Source organism: Dendrobium catenatum, unplaced genomic scaffold (assembly GCF_001605985.2).
Source record: "Dendrobium catenatum unplaced genomic scaffold, ASM160598v2 fragScaff_scaffold_1481, whole genome shotgun sequence".
In the NCBI taxonomy this organism is placed as follows: Eukaryota; Viridiplantae; Streptophyta; class Magnoliopsida; order Asparagales; family Orchidaceae; genus Dendrobium; species Dendrobium catenatum.
This window is the reverse complement of record NW_021319943.1, coordinates 97,581-125,019: the sequence shown is the minus strand read 5'-3', so window position 1 is coordinate 125,019 and position 27,439 is coordinate 97,581. Positions and strand designations below refer to the sequence as shown.

General features: G+C 35.3%; 1 protein-coding gene across 1 annotated transcript; it reads right to left on the bottom strand.

The window, feature by feature from the left end:
* Nucleotides 1–2,315: 2,315 nt before the first annotated feature.
* Nucleotides 2,316–13,601, bottom strand: LOC110115518 (putative disease resistance RPP13-like protein 1). Its single transcript, XM_028700271.1, has 12 exons — nt 13,158–13,601; nt 13,011–13,024; nt 10,269–10,340; nt 6,250–8,089; nt 5,617–5,676; nt 5,279–5,305; nt 4,121–4,924; nt 3,931–3,957; nt 3,440–3,478; nt 3,235–3,261; nt 2,987–3,013; nt 2,316–2,405 (listed from the first exon to the last, which is right to left on the bottom strand). The coding sequence occupies exons 1-12, from the start codon at nt 13,599–13,601 to the stop codon at nt 2,316–2,318; spliced, it is 3,471 nt and encodes a 1,156-aa protein (XP_028556104.1).
* Nucleotides 13,602–27,439: the final 13,838 nt, after the last annotated feature.

The window sequence follows — 27,439 nt, the reverse complement described above, 5'->3', positions numbered from 1 at the left end:
GGGCAAATGTGATAACTTTCTAATCAGTTTTTTGCCCGCATTTTTTTCTTGTTAATAATACTAATTAGTGAAAATGCTATAGGTTATTTTAACCAATACAAGCTCCAATTTACAAGAAAAAGAAAACGGCCATTACCTCGATAAAAATGATCAACTATATGCCCATATAACTAATATAAGTAATAACAATGTTAAAATTCTTACTCTTCATATTACGCTATATAAGGATTCATTAATTAATTTGATTAATTGGTGCTCAAAACTTAAAATTTGAATATTAATTAAGATAGAGATCTCATTGATTTTTAATTTTCAAGGATGGCAATTTAATTTTTGAAGCTTAAAATTCAAAAACATACCTCATCGCACGAGTTGCTGTCGGAATCCTGCGTGCAAATCATTCGAAACAATATTAGAATTTGTTATTTACAGTACTTAATTAATATTAGTAGTAGCAATGTTAAAATTTTATCAACCTCAAATTATCTGGTGAGTTCTTTGTTTCTCTTTTGGACCGGTCGAATGTCTTGATCAAGCTATCTAATGACATCGACTATGGTAGGGTTTCTTCGCATAGATCCTATTTCGTTTTTGGTTGTTTCATGAAAGTTATAAAATGGTCGCCGCTCCTTGATCTATCGGAGGAGTTTCCAATAGTCCCTATTTGGATTTCCTTTCCGGGGCTTTGTCCTCACCTTTTCTCTCTTCGCATTCTTTTTGGCTTGGGTTCCCTATTTGGTAGTTCAATTCATACCGATATTGCCACGGCTGTTGGTTCGCGACCTTCAGTTGCTCGTATTCTAGTCGAAATTGACATTTCCAAAAACCATCCTGATTCTGTTTGACTTGGGCCAGAGAATTTTGGGTTATATTCAGAAAGTGATTTTTGAAGGTGTGTCTAGTTTCTGTACTCATTGCAAAGCAGTGGGTCATAACAAATCTGATTGTATTAAGTTATTCCCTCATTTTAGGCAGGTTATGGATTCGGCTCAGCCACTGGTGGCTTCTGTTTCTGCTCCCATTGTGAACTTTGATGCTTTGGCTTTACCCGAACCCTCTTTTCTTGTCGTCTGTGATAATTCCATCCCTGTCAATGGCGGTGTTAATCCTGTGTGTGTGTCTTCGGCTGGTCAGGAGGAGTCTATTATTGCTCTAAATTTGAGTTATGTTGATCTTGCTGTTGGGGGTGTTAATGATGGTTTGGGGGTTAATGCAGTGATCTTGGAATTGAGTTTAGCCTTTGATGTTTCGGTTCCTTTGGAATCTGAAGTTGTTTATTCTTATGTGGTCTTACCTAAGTCTGTACCTGTTATTTCTTTGGGTGAAATGGCTTTGGTTAACGCTTATTCCCCCTCGGGTGCCATTCCTTTTTATCCATGTATCCCTGCTTTTGTGGGGGGAGGGGATCCTATGTCTATGGAAAATGGTTGTGGGAATGTTAATGATGTTATTTGCGGTGTGAATTCTATTGTTTCTCCTAAACCTAATGAGAGTGTGGAAGATTATGAGGCTACTACTGGAGGTGCTGTTGTTACAAGTGATGTTATTTCTGGTGAAGGTTGGTTACTTTTAATTCCTTTGTGGATGTGCCTGTGAACATAATCGAACCACAAGCTTTGATATACCATGTAGGTGATAATTCTAGGGTGGACGTGAGGGTTCATCTTGATTGACTTCACTGTTCATCTGAGTTTGAATCATATTCTTCAACGGAATATTGTGGAGGTTCTGACTCTGGACATGATTTTAAATTGGTTCAGGACCGACCGATTACCTCTGTCTGTTCTCGTGGGATTCTCGTGGGAGGGGCCGATGGGGCAGGTAGTTTCCAGTGTTTGTTGCTTTCTGCTCTCTCTGGTTGGCTTTTTTGGGTGGTGCATCGAATTGTTTTGTTGGTCGTGGATGTGCTGGCGATGATGTGGTTGGGGCTCATTTCCTTGTCGTCTTGGCTCATTGCAACCTTTGGTGTTGGTCTCTTGCTCGATTGTTTTTGCTTGATTGAATGGTTTGATTTCTTCGTGTCTACCTTCACCAAATTTGAGGGTCTGTGCTTGACTTCGGGGACGCTGGGAGCCTCGGCCAATTATCGAGCCATTCAGATTAGTTATTTTTGTATTTTCTTTTATTTTTGTCTTTTGCTACATTGCTTCTTGTACTTCTTTTTGGGCTTAATATAATTATGTTTTGTAAAAACAAAAAAAAAGTTCTATTTTTAAATAAGAAAAAAAATTGAATTATTTTGTTGTGTTTTCATGCGTCATGTGCATCAATAAAAGTTAGAAATTACACTTTGAATATTAATTAAATTATAAATCTCATCGATTTTTAATTTTCAAGTATGATGACTTCATTTTCACGTGTAAAATTCGTACAGATACCTCGTCGGATGAGCTGCCGTCAGATTCCTACAAATCATTAAAATTGGCGTTAGAATTTATGATATAATAGAAATTTATGAAATTTAAATCATGCATATTTTTAGGTTCTATTTAGTTTGCTATATAGAATAAAATAAGCAAAAACCAAAAAAAAAAAACTGAATTATTTTTATATCTATAATTAAAGTAGTAGCAAGGTCAACATACTTACACTTGATTTTATATCAAACTAAGGGTTCTTTAATTTAATTAATTTTGTTGATTGAAGTTTACAAATTATATTTTGAATATTAATAAAATTATAAATCTCAATTATTTGAAATTCATACAAGCATCACTTCCCTAAGAAATTAAGCGTTAATCCGTGCCCAAAAAACCATTAGAATTTATGTTAGAATTAGTTATCCATACTTAATAAATATAAGTAGTAACAATGTTAAAATTCTTAAACTTCATATTGAAACTATATATACAGAGATTTGTTAATTAATATTGTTAATTAAAGGTTAGAAATTAATTTTTTAATATGAATAAAAATATAGATCTCATTAATTTTTAATTTTCAAGGATGATGATTTCATTTTCAAATTTAAACTTCATAGACATACCTTGTCGGAGTCGTTGTTGACGAAATCCTGCAAACCATTCAAATCAGTGTTAAAATTTGTTATTCATATTAGTAATAGCAATGTAAAATTCTTATACTTCATAATCAAGCTATAAAAAGATTAATTAATTAATTGGGTTAATTTAAGTTTAGAACTTACATTTTGAATATTAATTAAGATATAGATCTCATTGATTTTAATTTTCAAGGATGATGATTTCATTTCCAAGCTTAAAATTCATAGCATACCTCATGCCAAGACTCATTGTTCGGATTCTGCAAATCATTAGAATTAGTATTAGAATTTGTTATACACAATTAATTTACATAAGCAGTAGCAATGATAAAATTCTTACACGTCATAATAACTTTGAGATTATTAAAAAAAAAAATAAGATTTTTAAATGGAAAGAAGGCTTATTATAGAAAAGATATAATGAAGGTGCCAACTAACCTTATACAACTCCACAACAGCTGGACGACGCCGATAAATCTGCAAACCAATAGAATAATGTTAGAGTTTTTCAATACACAATTAATATAGTTAGTATTATTAAAATTCCTACAATTTATTTCTAGTAATTAATATGGTTATATGAAGTTTATAAATTATATTTTAAGTATTAATAAAATTACAATGCCACAAAAGTATAAAATTATTAATTTAGGCTTCGTTTGGGACGGCTTTTTTATTGCTTTTAAAACAGAGTTTTAGCATAAAAATTACATTTTTTTTAACTAAAACTCCGCTATAGAAAGCAATAAAAAAGCCGTCCCAAACGAAGCCTTAAGGTTTGAAACTATATATATAGAGACTCGTTAATTAATTTTGTTAATTGAAGGTTAGAAACTATATTTTTAATATGAATAAAAATATTGATCTCATTAATTTTTAATTTTCAAGGAAGGGGATTTCATTTTCAAATTTAAAATTCATAGACATACCTTGTCGCAGACGCTTTTGTTGAAATCCTGCAAACCATTCGAATCAGTGTTAAAATTTGTTATTCATATTAGTAATAGCAATGTAAAATTCTTGTTTTTTTTTTTAACAAACAAACTAATATATTAATAGATAAGATTCAGAATGATCAGATTCAGATTCAAAGTCGGACGATCCATGCAACCAATCAACGTGATTTCTAATATCAAAGCCAGATTTATCGCCCAAACAATTCACCAAATTGAGCGTATCCACCACTTGTACAGGGGCATCAACACAATTATTGGAACACACCAAGTTACCATTCAATTTCTCCACCAGCATTCGCTCAGGATCACTAACAGCAGTCACAACCGGCAAAAGGGAAATTCCAACATCAGATGACAGAGCAGCCGGTACAACAGACCCAGCCCCAACCTCAGTAACAGGTAAAACCAATGCATCAGCAGACTGAAGTTCATTAACACCTGACACAGTAACCATAGGGACAAAGGGAACTGCATCGGGGGATAGGACAACCGAGTTATCAACATGACCACAAGGCACAACATTCGCATCATTAACCAAATTAACCAAATTCATAGGGGATATAGTGTCAGACGAATTAAAAATAACCAAAGAATCCACAAATCCAGTCACTTCGCCCACAGGGAGCGCCCGTTCCCCTTGATTAGAAGCAGGAAGATCACAATTATTCAGAGCTACAGCAACCAGTTCCACAGTAACAGGGTCACCGTTTTTAGCGATAGGTTCTACAATTTTAGGTAAACCCGACGATTCCAAAACAACATTTTTTGACCGGCATTCACCCAGCGCATGACCAGAGTAGCGACAAGTACCGCAAAATGAAGGAAATTCATCCATAACGACTTGGTGAACATAGCCAAGCTTTTCATAACCTAACCAAATACAATCAGGATATGATTTGGTGATATCAAGCTCAACTAACACCCTCGGTAAAGACGGTCTAGATCCTAAGGACGTGGCCGAATCAATCTTTAGAGGTTTGCCAAAAATGGAAGCCAATCCATGGAGTATTTTAGGAGAAAACAGGTGCGGACGCAAAGAGGGAAAAGAAACCCAGATTGGGATCACCGGAGATTCAACCCCGATATCAACAGTAGGCGACCATTTCATGAGTTTCATAAAACAGTTAAAGACAAGATATGATCTATGAGAGAAAATGTGACAATAATCAAGATCATTTTCCAATTTAAAAAGATTAATTAATTAATTGGGTTAATTTAAGTTTAGAACTTATATTTTGAATATTAATTAAGATATAGATCTCATTGATTTTAATTTTCAAGGATGATTATTTCATTTTCAAGCTTGAAATTCATAGCATACCTCCTCGGAAGGCTCAAAGTTCGAGTTCTGCAAACAATTAGAATTAATATTAGAATTTGTTATACACAATTAATTTACATAAGCAGAGCAATGATAAAATTCTTACACTTCATAATAAACTGTATAAATGTTCATTAATTAATTTAGTTAATTGTATTTTAGAGATTATATTTTGAATATAAATAAAATTATAAAATGCATTGATTTTTAAATTTTAACTTAAGGATGGTTGTTTTATTAACAAAAAAATGAATATTTTTAAATGAATTATTTTAGAGGCGTATTTTTGGAAAGAAGGCTTATTATAGAAAGGGCATATAACCATATTAATTACTAACCTCAATCAACTCTTCCACAACAGCTGGACGATACCAATAATTCTGCAAACCAATAGAATACTGTTAGAGTTTTTCTACACAAAATTAATATAGTCAGTATTATTAAAATTCCTACAATTTATTTCATATCAAACTAAGGTTTTAGTAATTAATATGGTTATATGAAGTTGATAAATTATATTTTAAGTATTAATAAAATTACAATGCCACAAAAGTATAAAAATATTAATTTAAAGGAGAAAAAAATGTTATAATGCCCCAAAAGTATTATTAGCACAAAGATTGAAATTAATATGACTAAATAATGTATTGGAATAGTTTCTTATACGTACCTTATGATAGGTATTGAAACCATGCGATTGGCACCACTCTCTCATTCTTGGACATTTATATACTATTGCAATGCCTTCATCAAATGAAACTCTTCCAAATGAAAGATCGAAGTTTTCATATGGATCTTGCTTGAGCCGGGGACAACAAGCTAACTTCAAAACTTTAAGAGTGTCCACAAGATTATTCAAGTTGATCACTGATTTGAGATTGCGACATTTATAAATTTTCACTTTTTGTAGCCTAGAAAAAATGTCTCGGGCAATAAGGAAGTGAAACACATTCAAGTCTTTTACATGATACCACTATAAATTCCTTAAGTCTTGATGGGAGGCTTGATATATGTTGCAACATCTTGCAATAACCTATGCGTAAAGTCTTTAGGCTTGAGAAATCTCCATGCTTTACCATTGGTTGCTCTTTCCATTGAAGCAAACTTTTATTTGTCAAATAATCAGATGAATGAAAATCCTCATGCTCCTCCATAGAGTAATTCTCAAGATCATCAGGAGAGACATCAGAACACCAAAAATCTTGCCCCATTCTAGTAATCCGATAATTACGAATAATTACAAGTGAAGTGAGAGATGGTAGCTTAGACAAAGGAAGAAGCCTACATTCTTCATTGTTGTTGAAATCTCTCAAGCTTATGTTTGTTAAATTGGAGAAGTGAGGATTGCCAAACCAACTTGGGAAGCTGCTACCACTGTAGCCTTGAATGGTTAACTCTTTAAGGTTTGTGTGGGGTTGGAGGCCTTCAAGAATAGCTTTATCATCATTCCTTGCACATTCAACATATTTATCATATTTCCATATAAGTGATAGGCTCTCAACATATGGCTTACTTTGCAAATTAGCACTCTTTGCTTCTTCATAATCGACCACATTTTCAAGCCCACAAAGTATTAGATTTCCTCGCAAATTTTGTAGTGGTTCTAGCAAACTAATATTAGAATTTTGGCCATCTTTTCTTACTTCATAACTAAGTACATCCCCTTCCAAAATATTATATACCCAATTAAAATTAAAATCAAGGATATTTTTACTCCCAAAATATGGTTTCGGCAACAAATCTTGAAATTTGCTACGAATAACCAAGTGACGTAAGTTGATAAGATTTCCCATTGCAAGGGGTAGCATATTTATATGAAATGATTCTAGTCTTAGTGTTTGTAACTTGTAAAGTCTGCATAATGAGTTTTCTGTCATTTGGATTGTATACACAAAGATAGAGAGGTAACGGAGTAACTGTAGGTTACCTATCAAATCTATAAATTCAGAGCTGCAATTGAACATAGGCACACGAAATATAAAAACACGCATGTAGCCCAAATGAGAGAATGGAATCTCAGAAAATACATTTTGTTGAAGTGCCACAGAATAATGATACGTTGTAGAAATATAAAGTGTTCTTATATTCCCAAGTGAATGTACTCGATCAACCTTTGTGTCTTTTATGAAAATATGCTTTGCATCTCTGGGGATGTTCTTCAATTCATCAAACTCTAATGAAGAACATATCTCATTTCTCGCTATAAACTTAGCCAAATCATGCACCATATCATGCAAAGTAAAATTTCCAATACCTACTTTAGAGTGTTGAAAGAATGACCTTGTCACCAAGTCTTCGAAGAATTCAAATGCAATATCTTCCAAAAATCTTTTTCTTCCTGTAAATTGAATGTAACCTTGAGCTATCCACATTCCTGTCAATTCTTCTTTCCCAAATGAATGATCCTTTGGGAATAGAGATGCATAGAGAAAGCATGGTTTAAGATGTGCAGGCATGTAATTATAGCTTATCCTTAGTGATGGCAAAATAAGACTTCTAGTCTCCTCCAACTCCCATAGATTATTGTTTAAAACATCCTTCCAAATCTGCTCCTTAACTTCATATCGTAGAAATCCTCCAATTGCCTTTAAAGCCAAAGGCAATCCTCCACATTTCTTAGTAATTCCCCGCCCCAATTGTTCAAAATTTTGTTGTTGACCAGGTTCCCAACCACAAAAAGCATGTCTTTGGAATAATAACCATGATTTCTCATTATCCAAGCATCCAAGCTCATGCGGAGACGGAATGACCCACACGTGCGGATGAACAGTCGCACCGCTATGGGCACGCAGTGACTCCAACAGCCGTTGGCTGCTCACATTTAAAAAAAAAATAACAATTTTAAAATCTTTGTGGTAGCTACAGTAACCGCAGCTACAGTACCCACAACATCACATGCTACAGTTTTTGCTACAGTGCCACGTTTTCTACAGTACACATGACATTTTTTTTTTAAAACCCAAAAATTTTAGAAGTAGGCCCAATAAATTCGAAAAAACTTCTAGAAGCTTTCTGAAATAACTTGGAGGAAAATTCCCCCCAAATTTTGAAACATTTCCCCCTCTCTTCAACCTATAAATAGGCCTTCAAAGCCTTTAGGAAACTTGCACCTTCTCTTTTTCTTCTCCTCTTCTATTTCTTTTCATCTCCTCTTTTCTTTCTTTTCTTCTCTTTTTCTCGTCCTTCTTCTCTTCTCCCTCTATCCTTACTATTGAGGTCTTCCCTCGGTTTTCCGAGGCCCCTCTCTTGGCAAGGAAGTCCAGAGATTCTCCTTTCTTCTTTTCTCCCTCTGTCCTTACTATTGAGGCCTTCCCTCAGTTTTTCGAGGCCCCTCTCTTGGCAAGGAAGTCCGGAGATTCCCCCTTCTTCTCTTCTCCCTCTGTCCTTACTATTGAGGCCTTCCCTCGGTTTTCCGAGGCCCCTCTCTTGGCAAGGAAGTTTGGAGATTCCTCCTTCTTCTCTTCTCCCTCTGTCCTTACTATTGAGGCCTTCCCTCGGTTTTCCGAGGCCCCTCTCTTGGCAAGGAAGTCCGGAGATTCCCCCTTCTTCTCTTATCCCTCTATTCTTTGAGAGATCTTGCGGAGTTCTGATGTTAGTTGGCTGGAGATGGAGGTCGGAGAGACCGCTGTAAGGAGGGAGGTTGAAAAGATTGTTGAAGTGTAGAAATCTAGCATCGGTTGGGAGGCTGACAGCGGACAGAAGTCCGACGAAGGTTGGAGATGTACGACGATGAGTAGAAATTTTACGGCATGTAAAAGCCCGATGAATGTCCATCGATATGCAGGAGTTCGATTTCGGGTAGAAGACTGATGATAGTCCCGCAATGAGTATAAGTCCACTGACGAGCAGAAGTCCGACGTCGGGTAGAAGTCCACTGACGAGCAGAAGTCCGACGTCGGGTAGAAGTCCGCTCACGAGTAGAAGTCCGACGTCGGGTAAAAGTCCACTGACGAGCAGAATTCTGAAGATGGGTAGAAGTCCACTGACGAGAAGAAGTCCGACGTCGGGTAGAAGTCCGCTGACGAGCAGAAGTCCGATGTCGGGTAGAAGTCTGCTGACGAGCAGAAGTCCGACGTCAGGAAGAAGTCCACTGACGAGCAGAATTCTGAAGATGGGTAGAAGTCCGCTGACGAGCAGAAGTCCGACGTCGGGTAGAAGTCCGCTGACGAGCAGAAGTCTGATGTCGGGTAGAAGTCTGCTGACGAGCAGAAGTCCGACGTCAGGAAGAAGTCCGCTGACGAGCAGAAGTCTGACGTCGGGTAGAAGTCCGCTGACAAGTAGAAGTCCGACGTCGGATAGAAGTCCGCTGACGAGCAGAAGTCCGACGTCGGGTAGAAGTCCGCTGACGAGCAGAAGTCTGACGTCGGATAAAAGTCCGCTGACGAGCAGAGGTCTAACATAGGGTAGAAGTCCGCTGACGAGCAGAAGTCCGATGTCAGGTAGAAGTCCACTGATGAGCAAAAGTTTGACGACGGGTACAAGTATGCTGATGAGCAGAAGTCTGACGACAGGTAGAAGTCCGCTGACGAGCAGAAGTCTGACGTCAAGTAGAAGTCCGCTGACGAGCAGAAGTCCGACGTCGATTAGAAGTCTGCTGACGAGCAGAAGTTCGACATAGGGTAGAAGTCCGCTGACGAACAGAAGTCCGATGACGGGTAGAAGTCCGCTGATGAGCAGAAATCCGATGTCGAGTGGAAGTCTGCTGATGAGCAGAAGTCCGACGTAGGGTAGAAGTCCACTGACGAGCAGAAGTCCGATGTCAGGTAGAAGTCCACTGACTAGCAGAATTCTGACGACGGGTAGAAGTCCGCTGATGAGTAGAAGTCTGACTTCGGGTAGAAGTCCGCTGACGAGCAGAAGTCCTACAACAGGAAGAAGTCTGCTGACGAGCAGAAATCCGACGTCGGGTAGAAGTCCGCTGAAGAGAAGAAGTTCGACGTCGGATAGAAGTACTGTCGGGTAGAAGAACGTCGAAAGTCCATCGACAGACAGAAGTCCGATGAAGGGTATTAGTCCGACGACACGAAGAATTCCGGCATCGGATATTAGTCCGTCGAAAGTCCTGCAAGGCAAAAGTTCAGCGACAGGAGAAAATTCAAAATCGGGTAGAATTATAACATTGTGGAGAAGTCAGATGGAAGTCCATTGACGGTATTCTGGCAACGTTAACCAAGGATGTAAGACCTCTCCGAGGTTGTATGTCATAGCCTTTGCTCGACGACGTTAACCTGTGTGGAAGAGGTCGAGAGAATCGAGCAAGGATGTAAGACCTATCCGAGGTTGTATGTTAGAGCCCTATTTGACGACGTTAACCTGTGTGGAAGAGGTTGGGAGAATCCACCAAGGATGTAAGACCTATCCGAGGTTGTATGTCAGAGCCCTGCTCGATGATGTTAACCTGTGTGGAAGAGGTCGGGAGAATCTACCAAGGATGTATGACCTATCCGAGGTTGTATGTCGGAGCCTTTGCTCGATGACGTTAACATGTGTGGAAGAGATCGAGAGAATCCACCAAGGATGTAAGACCTATCCAAGGTTGTATGTCAAAATCTTTGCTCGACGATGTTATCCTGTATGGAAGATGTCGGGAGAATCCACCAAGGATGTAGGACCTTTCCGAGGTTGTATGTTGGAGCTTTTGCTCGACGATGTGAACCTGTGTGGAAGAGGTCAGGAGAATCCACCAAGGATGTAAGACTTATCCGAGGTTGTATGTCAGAGCCCTGCTCGATGACATTAACCTGTGTGGAAGAGGTCGGGAGAATCCATCAAGGATGTAGGACCTTTTCAAGGTTGTATGTCAGAGGCCTGCTCGATGACGTTAACCTGTATGGAAGAGGTCGGGAGAATCCACCAAGGATGTATGACCTATCCGAGGTTGTATGTCAGAGCCTTTGCTCGACGACGTTAACCTGTGTGGAAGAGGTCAAGAGAATCCACCAAGGATGTAAGACCTATCCGAGGTTGTATGTAGGAGCCTTTGCTCTATGACGTTAACCTGTGTGGAAGAGGTTGGGAGAATCCACCAAGCATGTAAGACCTATCCGAGGTTGTATGTCAGAGCCCTGCTCAATGATGTTAACATGTGTGGAAGAGGTCGAGAGAATCCACCAATGATGTAAGACCTATCCGAGGTTGTATGTCGGAGCCTTTGCTCGACGACGTTAACCTGTGTGGTAGAGGTCGAATCGGATCCCCCTGTGATCGATTTTGTATTGATTTGGAGGGGGCAAACGCCGCGTGTATCCCTAATTAAAAGTAGAGAACGGTCTATCTTTTGACCGTTATTGCCTTTATGAGGTTGAGATTAAGACATTGACCAAGGAGTAGAAGTCCAACATGGGACTGTATAAAGCTTATAATCGATTGAAAGTATCCCTGCATTCGTTGGGATTTTTCTGAAATATCATCTTGATATTGAAAGCATTGGAGGGATCTTCTTGATCACGATTGGAGTCAAAGTTGCCCTCCAGTCCGCATCTGATTGTTATGAAATTAATACAATAATGACTGATGTCAGGAGGTTGATAAGAGAGATCTTTTGAGATTGGAGCAAAAGTTGCCCCCCAGTCGGAAGGGACCGTAGTCGGCAGGAAACCGGGGTCAGAAAGACTGTTGTTTGTTGATGGAGGTCAGAAGGACCATATTAGGCGACGAAGGCCTGAAGGACCGTAGTCGATAGAAAACTGGGGTCTGAAAGACCGTTGTCTAGTGATGTTGGTCGGACGGACCGTAGTAGGCGACAGAGGTCAGAAGGACCGTAGGCGGTAGGAGACAAGGAGTCAGGTGTTAGACCCAGTGTCACTTGGAAGATCGGGTGTTGATGGTATGGCCTTGGGTAGGACGTCGGGTCTAAACATCGGGCCTTAAGCAGGATGTCGGGTCTTCAGCGGGACATAGGGACTGAACATCGGGCCTTAAGAGGGACGTCGAGTCTTCAGCAGGACGTAGGGACTGAACGTCAGGCCTTAAGCGGGACGTCGAGTCTTCAGCAGGACGTAGGGACTGAACGTCGGGCCTTAAGCAGGATGTCGGGTCTTCAACAGGACGTAGGGACTGAACGTCGGGCCTTAAGTAGGACGTCGGGTCTTCAACAGGACGTAGGGACTGAACGTCGGATCTTAAGGAAGTGGTGCAATGAAACTCCGGCGAGGCTTCGGTGGTGGTACAGCGAGGTTCCTGCGGTGGTCCGGCGGGACTTCTGCGGTTGTCTGGCGGTGGTCTGGCAGCTGTCGAGGAGGAGCTTCTTCCTTCTCTTCTCTTCTTCTCTCTCTTGCTTGGATCTCCCCCATTGTGAAGAATGAGGGCTCTATTTATATATTTTCTCGAGTGGCATAGCCCATAAATAGGCGTGAGATCATGGGAGAATATGGAGTGGTCGAATGGACGGCCGATACTGAATCCTACGATCATGCACCGTTCGTTGGACATTTGAATGCTTTAGTGATGTCAGAATTCGGTGATCTTGGGCTCGTTGGATTTGTCTCGTTGAGCAGTTCGATTCGAGTATAAGCTCATCAAAATCGGAGACCGGTTGGTAACTCAAATTGCGGTTTGAACCTTTCAACAGCGCTTCGGGTCCATGATTCGGACCCATTTGGGCTCGGATTGGGTCAAACTTGGTGTCGTTGGGTTCGTATTTCCGAGATGCTCAGTTTGAATATAAGTTCGCTGAAATTGGAGTTCACATGCTCCCGAATTTAATTTTTGAAGTTTCCGGATTGTGTTTTACCTCGAGATTCGTGCCTGATCAAGATAATTTCATGATGACGCATCAGTATTAATACCTGATCATATATAGTTTTCATGCATGATCAACATAATATACCCAATTTCATTTAGTTAGTATTTTGGTAGAATTGGGAACTTGAAGACATACCTGGTAGTCATGCATATCCTCATCTTTATCATCATCATGATCATCTACTAGCTTCCTATTTAAAGATGGCTCAGCTTCAGCTGCTGCTGTCATTCCTTCCACTTGGATTTTGATAACTTGATAATCATATTGATCCAAGACATCTTCAGCATCATAAGCAACTTCTCTAAGCTCGTTGAGCCAGAGTTGGATAGCCTTGTCATAGATCTCCCTCTCCTCGGCATCATGAAGGACTGCCTGAATTCTTTGCAGCATCTTCGACAATCGGCTCAAATCCTCCATTAATGTTTTTTGGATCGAATCAACTTTGGCAGCAGTTACATCTTCTTGTGCTATGGATGATGAGGAAGATGCAGCCAACGAAGAAAAGTTAGGCATAAACTGGGATATCCGTTTCAAGGAAGACAATAGATTGGAGATGATTGAAGAAGTGGTTCCTGCCATTTCCAAACCTCAGCTCAAGAATTGATGAAGCTTCAATGTGGATTGGAGATGATTTAGAGAAGATGACAATATGAATTTTGAGTGGTTAGGAGAGGCCAAGCTAAGAATAAATTAATTTTATTTGCCCATAAAAATAAAAATATGATTAAATTATATAAATATGACAAATTCACTAAAAAAATCTTGTTTTTAAAGCTCCAATAACTTTAATGTTTAGTGGGATGGATGAAGATGAAAGTAAATTTTTATAAAAAGAAATGTATTTCAATTCCTCATAAAATTTTAAAATATATTAAAACTTCCTAAAGATTTTAAACAAAATAGCAAAAAAAAAAAAAATTGTTATAGATTGCTAGCAGGGAGTTGAATATAGATTCCTTTGTAGAAATAGATAAACATCATTATAATTTAATTCAAATCAATTGTGAGATATTTTTCTAATTTAAATTCATTACTGATAACACCTGTATTAAGCACCTCTTATTATTACTATTATTATTATTATTTTTAAAATTAGACACACTGATGAACAAAATTGATATATATCAAACAAATATTAAGCTTATATATATAAAAGTATATTCGATAGGATATCCTTCATCATTAATAATTTTAAACATTCCATAACTTTAATGATAAGAGGGAGAATGATGAAACAAAAAAAGGTTGAGTGACTTTTATGCCTCCAATAACTTTAATGTTAGGTGGGATGATGATGAGAGCTTATCATCTCACAAATGAAATATGAATAATTGAGTGATTTTAATTAAAATAGGCATGAAAATTGTATATATATTATAATTATAAAAGAAAAAAGTTGCTTCAAGTAGAGCATGTTTAATGACGACGAATGTTTCATTTGGGATAGCTTTCTTATTGTTTTTTAAAACTAGCATAAAAATTTAATGAACAAGAAATTTTTTCAAAACAAAGTTGCTTTAGAAAGTATAAAGAAATATGCTCCAAACGATAGGCTTGCGATTAAACTTTCAATAATAGTAACAAATGCTAAGTGTTGCGGTTGAAATATATTCCAAACAAAATTTTTTGATCAGACGAAGAAAATATGCTCAATTGTTTGGCATTAGTCAAAAGAAATTTTATTTTGAGATAAATATGAGTGTAAAGATAGTTTAAGACATATATATATATATATATATATATATATATATATATATATTAAAATATCTCCAACACTATATAATAATATTATTAATAATTAATTATGTATAATATTTCTTGCTTTTATATATTTATGAATGGGTACAATATATATGTTGAATACATTTCAGCTTTGATAATATCTGAAACTTATTTTAAAACAAAATAAAAATTATGTTAAAAAAAATCGAAATAGATTAAAAGTCTTTGCTTCGTATTCACTCAACTTGATACATAAAAAATAAGAAATAGTAGTGGATTATTATTTATTAGATTACAACACATTTAATGAGCCAATGTTCTCAATTATAATATAAGATAGAACAAATAAAGGAAAAGAAAATTGAAGATTTTCCATCTCCAGAGCCAAAGCTTAATATACATGAAGATCGAACAGGATGTAGAAGCAACATTCTGCAAAACAAATGCTAAAAAAAAGAAGTCTGAATAAGGAATAAAATAACATAGAGGAGCAAATCTTAGAGAAACCTAAAGAGCAAAGCCGTAAAGATATGACTTTAGCCTGCAGAAGAAAGAGCTCGACAAATTAAAGAGTTACATACCCATCCACCAACCCAACAAGTAGAAACTACTAGAGCATATAACCAGCCACAAACAAAAAACTAGGAATAGAGCACCACGAAAATAAAAGAATCTTCAATAGAAGTGAGAAAGATCCACCAACCAAGCCACAAAAAAAAAACCCAAGACGATCATCGCCAGCAGCCCTACTAATAGGGATGTCAATATTTGACACGACACGAAAACCCGACCCGGACCCGACCCGGAAAATCCGGGTTGAACCCTACCCGATTTCAAAATGGGTCGAGACACAGTACATTCATATGCTGACCTAATCCATCGGGTAGAGGCCCAAATCTCAGCTGACGAAGCCATCAATGCTCATAAGAAGCAATTTGAGCAAACCACTGGAAAGCGTAAAAATGCACCGGGGATGGGTGACTCATCATCGCAACGAAAGAAGCAGGGGGGTAATAAGGAAGTTTTCTCCTTTCCTGTGTTCTCCTATTGTTTTGGTGTCTATTTTGTTTGGTTTTCTTTGTTCTCTCCGGCGGTGTCGGTATGGCGCCGAGTAAACTTAGGGACCCTAGTTTTTTGGGGGGGGTTTCTCATTCTCGATCTTTTTTAGAGGCGCTAGCTGGTTCTAAGCCTTCTTATCCGAATTTTCGGACTTATACGTTCCGTGGTTTGCCTTCTTTATGGATTTCTGACTAGGAAATCAACGATTTGGCTACTCCCTTTCAATTCTCGTTAGTAGGTTTTTTTCAATCTAAGAGACCTGCTCTTGACTCTATTTGGAAATTTTTCTTTAATTTGAAGCTTAATGGAGAAGTTTCGGTTACTTTGTTGGATCCCTCTCACATTTTGATCAAGTTATCCAATGATCTAGATTATTATAGGGTGTTTTGTCACTGATCCTAACTTGTTTTTAATTGCTATATGAAATTAACGAAATGGTCGCCTTGCTTGGATATAGGTGCTGAGTCGCCTGTAATTCTGATTTGGATTTCGTTTCTGCATCTTCGTCCCCACTTCTTCACCCCTCGGATTCTCTATGGGTTTGGTGAGATTTTTGGTAAGCCTTTGAAAATTGATGAATCAACCTCTGTTGGTTCCCGACCTTCAAATACTCATGTTCTAGTCGAACTTGATATAATGAAATCTTATCCTTAGCAAGTTTGGTTAGGCTCTGAAACTTTAGGTTATGTCCATGAGGTTGTGTTGAATTTCCCCATTTCTGTGCTTCCTGTAAATGTATTGGCCATGCTTCGGGTAATTGCCGTCCTGTTTCGGCTATTATTCCTAATGATTTTTCTAACCCGAGCGCGAATTTGGTTCCCCTATGTGTTGAAAATGTTGATAATGTCGGTGCTCCTTCTGTGTTGGAGGTTTTGGGAAGTGGTATTGCTAATTATGGTATTGTAGCTACTGCCTTGTCCCCTGTTGTTTTTTCGATTTTATCTCCTGTTGCTCTGGGGTCTCCTGCCCCGTTGGCTGGTGAAAGTTCTATAGTGTTGGGGGATGCCGCTGTGTCTGTTACTGAGGTTGGGGTGTTTGGGGATTTGCAGGCCCCCCAACTTCCTTGGGCTGTTGTTAGTAATAGCGATGGTATAGGTTGTGCGCTTAACGCTGGCCCTATTTTGGCTGAGCTTGATCCCTCGACTGTTCCCTTGTTTCATAATGTGCCTGTGTTGGGTGTCAAGGCTTCGGGTTTGTCTGGCTCGCGTGTGAGTCTTAATGAGGATTTTTGAGGGTTGGATATTGTTGTATCTCCTGTTTTGGGTGTCGAGGCTTCGGGTATGTCTTCTTCGCCTATGGACCTTAACGAGGATTGTGGAGGGGTGGATAATATTGCTGGGAATGGAATGTTTGTCTGCTCTAATACTTTTGTTAATGTGCCTGTGAATTTGATCGACACCCAAGCACTAGTGTATCATGTGGGTGATAACTCAGGAATGGATGTTAGGACTCATCTTGATTGGTTGCATTGTACGTCTGAATTTGAATCCGATTCCTCTTCGGATTATTGTGGTGGCTCTGACCCTGGACACGATTTTAAACTGGTTTGTGATAGAACTACCCTCTCTGTTGTCTCTCTTGGGAGATTTCGTGGGAGGGGCATGAGAGGAAGATAATCCCCTTTTTCAAGTGATTGTTCCCTATTATTTTATCTGGATTGGTTTTCTGGTTTTTTGGTCGTTTTTGTGGATCGTCGGTTTGTGGGGCTATGATGTGGCTGGGGCTCGTTTCCTTGTCGTCATAGTTGTTGGCTACCTTTGGTGATGTTCTCATTCTTGGTTGGATCGATTGGTGCGCTTACTTCGCCATATTGGATGGTCCGTTCGAGACTTTGGGGATGCTGGGAGCCTCGGCCGATTACTAAGCCCTCTTTTGGTTTCATTTTGTCCTTTTTATTGTTTTTGCTCTTTATCTTGTGTACTCCTTTTTTACTCTAATATAATGGTTTTTTTGGTTAAAAAAACAAAAAAAAATCCCAAGAAGAAATTATTTCAATACGATATAAGGGAAAACAATGCTATCCATCCTCACCATTCCCTTAATATTGTGAATATTATTCATGCTAAGATAACTCATAGAGTTAGGAATCAAGTTGGCTTTTTTTGCAAACCAATCCACATTCATGTTGCCCTCTCTCCAAATATGAGAGATGATATACTGAAACTGCTCAAAAAGCTGCATAGTTTTTATTTTTTTTTTTGAACAAATAATATAAAGAAGCATTATTACAAGACTTTCAGATATAAGAGATTTCAACAATTTAGAATCCAACTCTATCAAAATGTTCCACAAGTAGTTGTTAAAACAAGTTTGAAGAGCATGGTGAAGAGCCTACATTTTAGATATAATGACAAAGCATTAGGGAATTCATAAAGCAAAAGAAAGAACAACACCCCCTTTGGAATCTCTAATAATACCACCACACTCAGCCGCCATTCTATTAACAGAATCGTCAATGTTAACCTTATATTGATTTAAAATATGCTTACTCTAATAAAAAATAATTGGGTAACCATCAAAGCTATTATTATGATGGTATAAGTTAAAGAAAGCAGCCCAAGAAGAATATTCCCTCAAATGCTTAGTTTTTTAAGAAATTTACAGTATGAATTTTATTTTTGAGACCATTGATGATTCTGCTAGAGTTCACCGAATTTCAATTTTCTCATTAGTAATGTTATGAACCTTCTTATCTCTAAAACCATTTCAAAACTCATTAGCATCCAAATTCCAATAATTGGAATGCTTAAAAATGATATGATCATGAGTATGCATATTTATAGGAATCTCATAAATAACATCAACAATACGATTAAGAATACTCCAAAAGATGGTTTCTATTCCATCTACCATTCAAAATAAATTTAAAAATCTTAAGATTAGATATAGAGTGAGTATTATATAAAAAATCTAAGGAGCTATATCCCATTTAGTTTTCTTGACAGAACTAAGAAGATTCATTAGCAATACCCCATTGGAGATGCTGCTCCCCAATTCATTTGATTTTGTACATTCTAGCTCAAGTAGGAGATTGGCCATTCTTAAAGAAGCATTACATGGGGTTAAAATTCTTAGTATTTATGGTTTATATTCTTGGCCCAAAAAGTGTTATTGCTTCTAAATTTCCACCATAGTTTACAAGAGAAGCATTTAACCATATCAAAAATTGATTTGCAACCAAAACCGTTCTCACTAAAAGGTCCACAACAAGACTTCCAAGAAGCCTAATGTATATTCTTATTATCCCAGGAAGAGCCCTAAAAATATTATTGATAAGTCTAGAAATCTAGAGCAAACCTCAAAAGAGGGATTGACTGATTGAATTAAATATATAGGAGGGCTAAGACACTTTTAATTAAAATCAACTCGATCCCACAAAAAGTAAATTTGAATCTTGAGTAGCAAATTCGTTAAACATGGTAGAAAATATTTTTTCAAACAAAATAGTTTTCTTATGACTGTTATGAATAGGATTACCCAGATAATGCATGAGAAGGGATTGAGTTTTAAAGATAGTTATATCAATAATCTTGTTAATTTCATTCATAATCATACTTTTTCCAACAATAAATAAGCTTTTTTTACAATTGAAATGAAGACCAGTTTTTGAAGTAAAGGCCTCCAAAATGATTAATTCTCTTCACATTTTTAATATCACCATTATAACAAATAATGAAGTCATCAGCAAAATAAAGATGAGAAACATTAAAACCACCATAGTTAATGAAAGACTAGCATATTTTAAAAAATTGTTTTAAACCTCTTGAAAGATATTTAACAGTAAATATAAAAAGAGTGAGGGATATAAAGTCACCTTGTCTAACACCATATTCAACTTCAAAGAAATCAGGACATATGTCATTTACAATAATAGAGAACCAAGCATTCTTGATAATATTCCTACATAAAGAAATGCATTGATTATTAAAACCAAAATTATCTAAAAAATTTCATATAAAAGTCCAATTAATGTTATCATAAGCTTCCAATATGTCTAATTTCAAAATGATATAATGACCAGGAACTTTAAGATTAATATCATGAATGATCTCTTGAGATATCAAGATATTATCAGTAATTTATTTACTTTTAACAAACCTTATCAAACACTACAAGAAATTTAGCTATTACCGGCGGCTATTACTGACGGTCTTATAGCCGCTGGTATTATCGACGGTTTAGCCAGTGGTTTGACCGCCGATATTTACCGGTGATTTAACCTGCGATTTATAATAAACGGCCACCAAAATTAGTGGCGGTTTAATAACCACGACCTGTGACACCGGTTTATTTTAATACAGGTGCCTAAACCGGCGGCTAGGGCTGCCAGTATTAAGTATTTAATTTCCGACGGTCTAAACTGCCGAAAAACTGCCAAAAATCACCAACCGTCTTTGCCGTCGGAAAGCCGATGGTGATTATAATCGCCAGAAATAGACCGCCGGAAATAGTTTCCTATGCGGTTTATACCGGCGGTTTACAAATTGCCGGAAAACCGCCAGAAATCTTAGTCTAACCGCCAGAAAAAACCGCCGGTAATGCCTGAATTTCCTGTAGTTAAACTTTTAGAAATAAGAATGGATAGAATAGAGGTCATTCTGAAACAAGAATTTTAGAAATAATTTTATGGGAAGTATTGCATAAGCTAATAAGCCTAAATCATTATAATTTTTAGAGTTGATATATTTGAGAATCAAAATAATAGAAGTGTTGGCAAAAAAAATAGGAATATAATAACCTTTGAAAAGGGATTTAATAGCCTTACAAAGGTTACCCTTAATAATATTTCAACAAACGATAAAACTTAGAGGTAAAACCATCAGACCCTGCAATAGAGTCCTTGTTCAAACTCATAATAGTACTAAAAATCTCATTCTTGTCAGGAGTGTTGCAAAGAAGAGAGTTATCCTCACATGAAATAAGCTTGGGAATAATTTGAAGTACAAAAAATGGATTGAAAATGGGAGACAATCAATATGCAAATGATAGATTGACCTTCAATCTACATGCCGGTCATTAATTTTTTTTTTTTTTAATAAGTAGCAGATTGCTTTTTTTAATTAAATTGTGAAAGTATTTAATTTTTCTATCTCCTTCAAAAGTGCTTCACATTAACCTTTTGATACAAAAACTCCTCCTCTATCAGCTAAAGATCATTCATATGGATTTTAGCATCTTAGAGGTTGGATTTATTAACATCTTAGGATTACCAACTAAAATATTCTCCAAGTGAATGATCTCATGCTCAGCTTTAGTAATATTGTCAAAAATATTACCCAAGTTATTTTTGTTCCACCAACAAAGGATTTGTTTCAAGCGTTTGATCTTGAGGGAAAACAAAATCATGTCATTAGATCCATCATAATAAGCAATAGGGCCTTCCAATTATTCTCCACCCTGTTATAGAAATTAGGGGCAGGGAGCCACATACGTTGAAATCTAAAAGGAGAACCCCTAAGATTATCAACAAAAATAATAGATAATAAAAGAGGAGAATGATCCACTTTAGTATTAATAAAATGAGAAAAACAATAATTATTAAAAACAATTTGATCCAATCTCTCCCATAATTTATAGTTAAACCAACTGAATTTCGTCCAAAAGAAACCAATTTCCAAGAGACCACATTCAATAGTCATGTTATTAAAATCATCAATTGCAGCCAGATAAGGAAGAGAACCTCCATTCCTTTCATCACATTTAGAAATAATATTGAAGTCCCCACCAACAAAGCAAGGATCACTATAAACATTATAGAGATTTTTTAAATGCTGCCAAGGAGGAAGACAGCCAAATCTGGAGTTCAAATAAATTAAATAATAGAACCAATGACATTCACATTAAAAATATATAAATTGCATTGAGCAACTTGACCAAAATCACTAATTATAAAAAGCTTGATAATTTTTTTAAAAATTAGCATAAGAATAATCAAAGCCCAATTCTTGAGTCTTTAAAAGCCAATAAAAATCACAAAACATTAATATTTGAATTAAAATCACCCTTGAATAAAAATTAAATAAATTTAAAATTAATAAGAAAACTAAAAGCAAATAATATAGTGATATCAGCAGGAGTTAGCACACATTAACTATTGGATAGGTCATTGGCTTTAGATTTTATTTTGGGTATGATGTTTACTTTCTTTTGTATAATGTCTACTTATATATTTACTTTCTACAATATTGTGTTCTTTTATTTAATATTCTATTAAAAAGGCTAGTACAATATTAATTGCAAATTCAAATCCCAAAATTAAAAATGTTAAGTCTCATAATCACAATTTTGACTAGAACTAAAGCTAAAACTCTTAGTTAGGTAATAAAATAATTGGCACTAGAATGTTGTCTGATATTTCAAATGTCTTGATTTATACAAAGAAAAACTTCATAATTTTATACAAAATAAAAATTTTTGTGCTACGAGCACTTGTGTGCTTGCTTATAGGATCTCCTTGAAATGATGTCTTGTTAGCTTTTACGAAAAAAATAAAATTTGAGATTAAATAACATAGAAAGATAGGGAGATAGAGTATAAATTGAGGTTCAACTAGAGCCTCATAAACATATTGTTTATTCCCCTTGTTTGGGCAGTCCCCTGTCTACATGTTTGGACAAGCCATCTTTCCAATTAGGGTGCTTACTTTGTCTTAGGGGAGGCTTGCTCTTTTAGAAATAAATTTATTATCTAATAATTTTTTTTTAATTCAAATTATCTAATTGTTGCATGGTCAACTATTATTAATTAAATTAGAGATAAATTAATAATTATATTTTAATTATATTCAGTTTTAGATGCAAAATGACCATCTATAAGTTTAAGGCCACTTATGATATATCTCTAGTTGTGAGCCATTAATTCCATTATTTAAATAATAATAGCCTACCATATCCTATATTTTATATAGACTAAAATCATAGTTTTAAGTTGCTAGGTGGACTTTAGCTGGTAGTCTTATTCACACAATATTATGTCTAGAAGAGTTAGGCCTTCTTCAAACTTTTATGGGAAAAGAGATAAAAATCTTCTTGTTATTTATCTGATTAGATTCAAGTAACTTTTATGTTGTGGATCATATATGGTGATTAAGAATAAAAATACCATACATCAAATAAAATATTATGTTAAATAAAAATAAATCTCAATCACAAAACATTAAATACTAATATGGGATACACTGGAGTTCATCTAAGCTTCTCAGAATCTTAGTGCTCCCTAGCTTTCTTTATTTGACTCTTGAAAGAACTAGTTAAATATGAATTAATGACCTTTGGAATTTTCAAAACTTCCAAAACCTTACCATAACTTTATTTTTAAAATCCTAAAAATATCTTTCACTATTTCAATCGAGAGAATTCTCAGGAGAGTCACCTCTATTAAGTTTTAGTTAACTATAAGGGCTAGTTTTTATAAGGAACCTGTAAATCTAAATTATACATTTTTTTTGAAATACCATCATTGAATGGCATGTCTTCCTTTTGAGACAGTATATTATTCTTTTTATTATATTGGATTATGAAAATAATAATTTTTAAGACCTTATTTTTATCTATGAATCCATTGTAGATTATGAAAATATTCATTCTTTGAGATGGTATGTTATTTTAAATATAGCATTCAATCATAACAATAAGAACACATCGAATTTATGTTGTTTTATTTTTTAACACTCCCACTAATAATGTTACCATGTTCATTATATAATTAATATGAGCACCATATCTACTCAACCAGGTTATTCCCAAAATGACGTAAAACCCAGTCAAGGACATTACAATACATTCAGACTCTAATTTTCTAGTAAAACTTAAATTTATCAACACATGCATAGCTTGCTATTATACAATCCCAATTAGGAAAAATAATATACAAACATAGACAAACTAGATTTATTTATATTTTTTCTATTATATATTAAAGAAAAAAAAACGGAAATTATTGTCTAAACAAAAAATGATCAACTATATGCATATATTCAAATGTTATTCTATTTATTTAATTAATACTTAATAATCTATGTATATATATTAATATAATCTAAATGTTAAACTATATGACATAGTTTTGACTAAAAATTTTAGTTTTATTAAATTTCAATAATTTGATGCATAAATTCATTAGGTGATCTATAATAAATTTAAAATTTAAGTCACTGCTTTTACGAATAGTTAAAAAAATTGAAGTTAACATTAGCATTCCGATTGTTGTTAGGCCAACAAATACTATGAGAGTTTACTGTGTAGATATTTCTTTAAGGAAATGTTTGGATCAGCCCTACAAATGTATTAACTTTGGTGGAAATGGGAGTAAAATCATCCTTCACAGGATTGATTAATAAACATAATCCAAGCAATTGAATCGAAGCTTGAATTCAAATAAAATTACATTAAGTTGAAATAATACATATGCATGTCAATCCAAATAAAAAAAAAAATCAAATTAAATGCAAATCAATCGAAGCTTGAACTATGGTTCCTGAAAGTCTGTCGCTCGAGTATGATTCTTGCGATCTCTGATGACGACTACGGCCCCTCATACCTCCGTTATATGAGATATATCTGTTATTATAAATATATGAAATAAATTTAATAATTGTAATATATATGTTATCAATGTTTCTACAACACTAAAGAAAGGTTCAAGTCCAAACTTGTCTTAGGCACTTTATCAGGATATGATAGTTTACTATGTACTAAAGCTGCAAACTTTGTCACTGAGTTGCAAGTCCTATTAAGTGATAAGATCATTAAATACTTGAACACTTCTGTTGCCTTCTTAATCTAATTATTGGTAGAGTGATAAAAATGGTGTATGGGAACATCTGTTGTTGTAGATTGAGCTATCCAATTTAATTGCTTGAATGTCTAAAATCTTTCATTTATTTATTATAACTATGACTAATACCATTTATACTATTGTTTACATTAGTCTTTCAATAGGCTAATTATGGCATGTGCGCCTCTAATATCCTCAATCACCTTCTAAAATTAATTTATGACACTTATTCCAATGGATAATAAGTACTCTAAAAATAGAAAAAAATAAGTAAAATGCGCTTCCATTTATAAGCCCAAGTCATAGTCTTTGAATCTTGCCGGTGGTCTGTTGTACGTGAATGTATCAGTGGATGAAAGAAAAAAAAACTATTTTATATCTTATAGCACATTTGTTGAAATCTTTATAGATTTTTGTTGTCTAAATAGTAGCAAGACAAAAAATCAATTTTAATTTCATATCAAAACATAAATAAAATTAAAGAGAGCAAATAAAAAATAGAAATGGTAACAAAAATCTAGCATAATTCTTGAGAGAGTTAGAATGAATACAATATATATAATATACAACTTCTCATTAATGAAAAATTATGAATGGAAGAAATAAATGAAGTTATTATATTGTTTTAACATTTGTTATTCAGCGAAGCAAAAAGAAGAAGCTGAGGCAATCATGGCTCAGCTGTTCGCCTCTTTCGGCGTTCTGCTAGGGTTTTCCGTCTCCCTTTGCTTCGATGATGTCTGCCGTCTCGGGGAAGTTTTTCTTCTCTAGATCCTATGTTAATTTTGTATTTGTGTTAGTCTGCTTATGGCGATTGCTCGCCTTCGAGATCCCGGTTTTCTTAACGGGACTTCTCCGCCTCTTTGTTTAAGGATGCCTTACATGGTGTTTCGTCATCTTCTTTTCCTGATTTATGTGTTTCTTCTCACCAGGGTTTGTCGGCTCTGTTTATTTCTGAGGAAGAGGTTCGTTCGCTTGCTGCCCCCCTTCGAGTTTTCTTTGGTTGGCCGGTTTTCGGGTAAATGACCCTCTGTCGATGTCATTCAAAAAATTTACTTTAATTTAAAGCTTTTAGGGGAGTTTTCGGTCACTATTCTTAATCCCATAAATGTTTTGATTAAACTAATGAATGACTTTGATTATTGCCGTATTTTCTCTCATAGATCTTATTTTGTGCAAAATTACTATATGAAAGTAGTGAAATGGTCCCCTAATTTGGATGTTGATGTGTACTCTCCAATTGTGCCTATCTGGGTTTTCTTGCCTCACCATAGGCCCCATCTCTTTACTCTTAGGATCCATTTCGGGTTGGGTTCTCTCTTCGGCCGCACGCTCAAGTCGGATATGGCTACTGCGTCAGGTTCCCGTCCGTCTGTGGCTCGTATTCTTGTTGAATTAGATGTTACTAAGAAATATCCTGAAAAGATTTGGGTTGGTTCTGCGGAAACGGGTTATGTTCAAACTGTCATTTTTTTTTATCTTCCCAATTTTTGCATGTATTGTAATTCTTTAGGTCATTTTAAAGATGTTTGCCCAATTTTGCATCCTACTCTTAATGTTCATAAACCTGTGGCTGCTCCATACGGGATGTCTGGTTTGAATTTGTTACAGAATCACCAAATTGAGGGTGATTTATTAATCTCTCATAATATAAATATCATAAGATGATACAACTAACAAGTCACAAGTATCAAATCATTGTTTTAAGCAGTCAATGAAATCTTCTCAATTTGAGGAGAAACCCCCAAATCCAATATGGAGAAGAAGAATTTTAGAGCATAAATAATGTTAATCTAATTAACTTGTTGTAACTATTGCTATTGCTAAATAATAACATGTCCTTAAACCTTTTTATAAAGAGTAATTACAGTCTCACATAGCAAAATAACAATTAACTTCAACCATACAAAAAATAAATATTTTATAATGATATATTTTCGAAAGGCTAATTATATGAAGTACGGCAAGACTTTGTGAGCTCCAACGAATCTGATTATTTCCTCTTTGTACTGCTACACCAACGTCGAGAATGCAAACCATTTGAATCAAAATATCAGTGTTAGAATATGTTATTCATGGTTAAAGTATATTAATGTTAAAATTCATACACTTCATAATTAGTGTTAGAATATGATCAATAAATATTTTATGCTAAGCGACTAACATAGGTATATGTCACCACAAATGTATCGTCTTAGGATATATGCCCTATTAAGATTCAATTTCTCATTCAAATCTAATAAAAAAAATCACTTTTAATACTTTAAAGTCTAGTTTTTTTCGTTCTACAACTTTTTTTACATAAGACAAATCTATTAAGTCTTCGAAAGGCAGATGTTTTATACGATCAAATCATCTAAAGACAACTTTTTCTAATTTTATCTTCAACAGAAACTACTCCAATCTTTTCATGCATATACTGATTTTGTATTATATCTCCAATTATAAAGCGACTCCTAGCTCATCTCTACAACATTTAACTTAAGTTTATGCTTCTCTTTAAATGACCAACCATAATTTAATCTATAATACAAAATAATTAAATTTCAATCAAATTAAATAAAAATAAAAATAACAAAATTTTAAAACAAAAAATTTAAATTTACAAAATTTTACACAGCTTCTTCATATCTCGATATGATTATACTTTGAAGTTCATTAAATTATTATATTATGTTAATGATAATACATATTTAAATTAAATGTTTTTATGGTATTATTAAAAAAGTAAATTAAACTAAATAAAATATTTTGATGATCATTTGTGTTCCACACATTGAAATGGTCAAAATGGTCCCAATAAGATTGTTGATTGGCATCCGAATAGGCACCATTTTGGGGTGGTTTGGAAGACATATGCA

Bases quoted from the DNA above. Each gene is read 5' to 3' on its own strand.
- LOC110115518 (XM_028700271.1), bottom strand. From the start codon at position 13,601: ATGGCAGGAACCACTTCTTCAATCATCTCCAATCTATTGTCTTCCTTG. The intron at 3,958-4,120 runs GTTGATTGGTTG...AATGGTTTGCAG, and splicing joins GCTTTGATATTAGAAATCAC to GATTTCAACAAAAGCGTCTG. The intron at 3,262-3,439 runs GTTAGTTGGCAC...AATGATTTGCAG, and splicing joins CTGTTGTGGAGTTGTATAAG to AATCCGAACAATGAGTCTTG.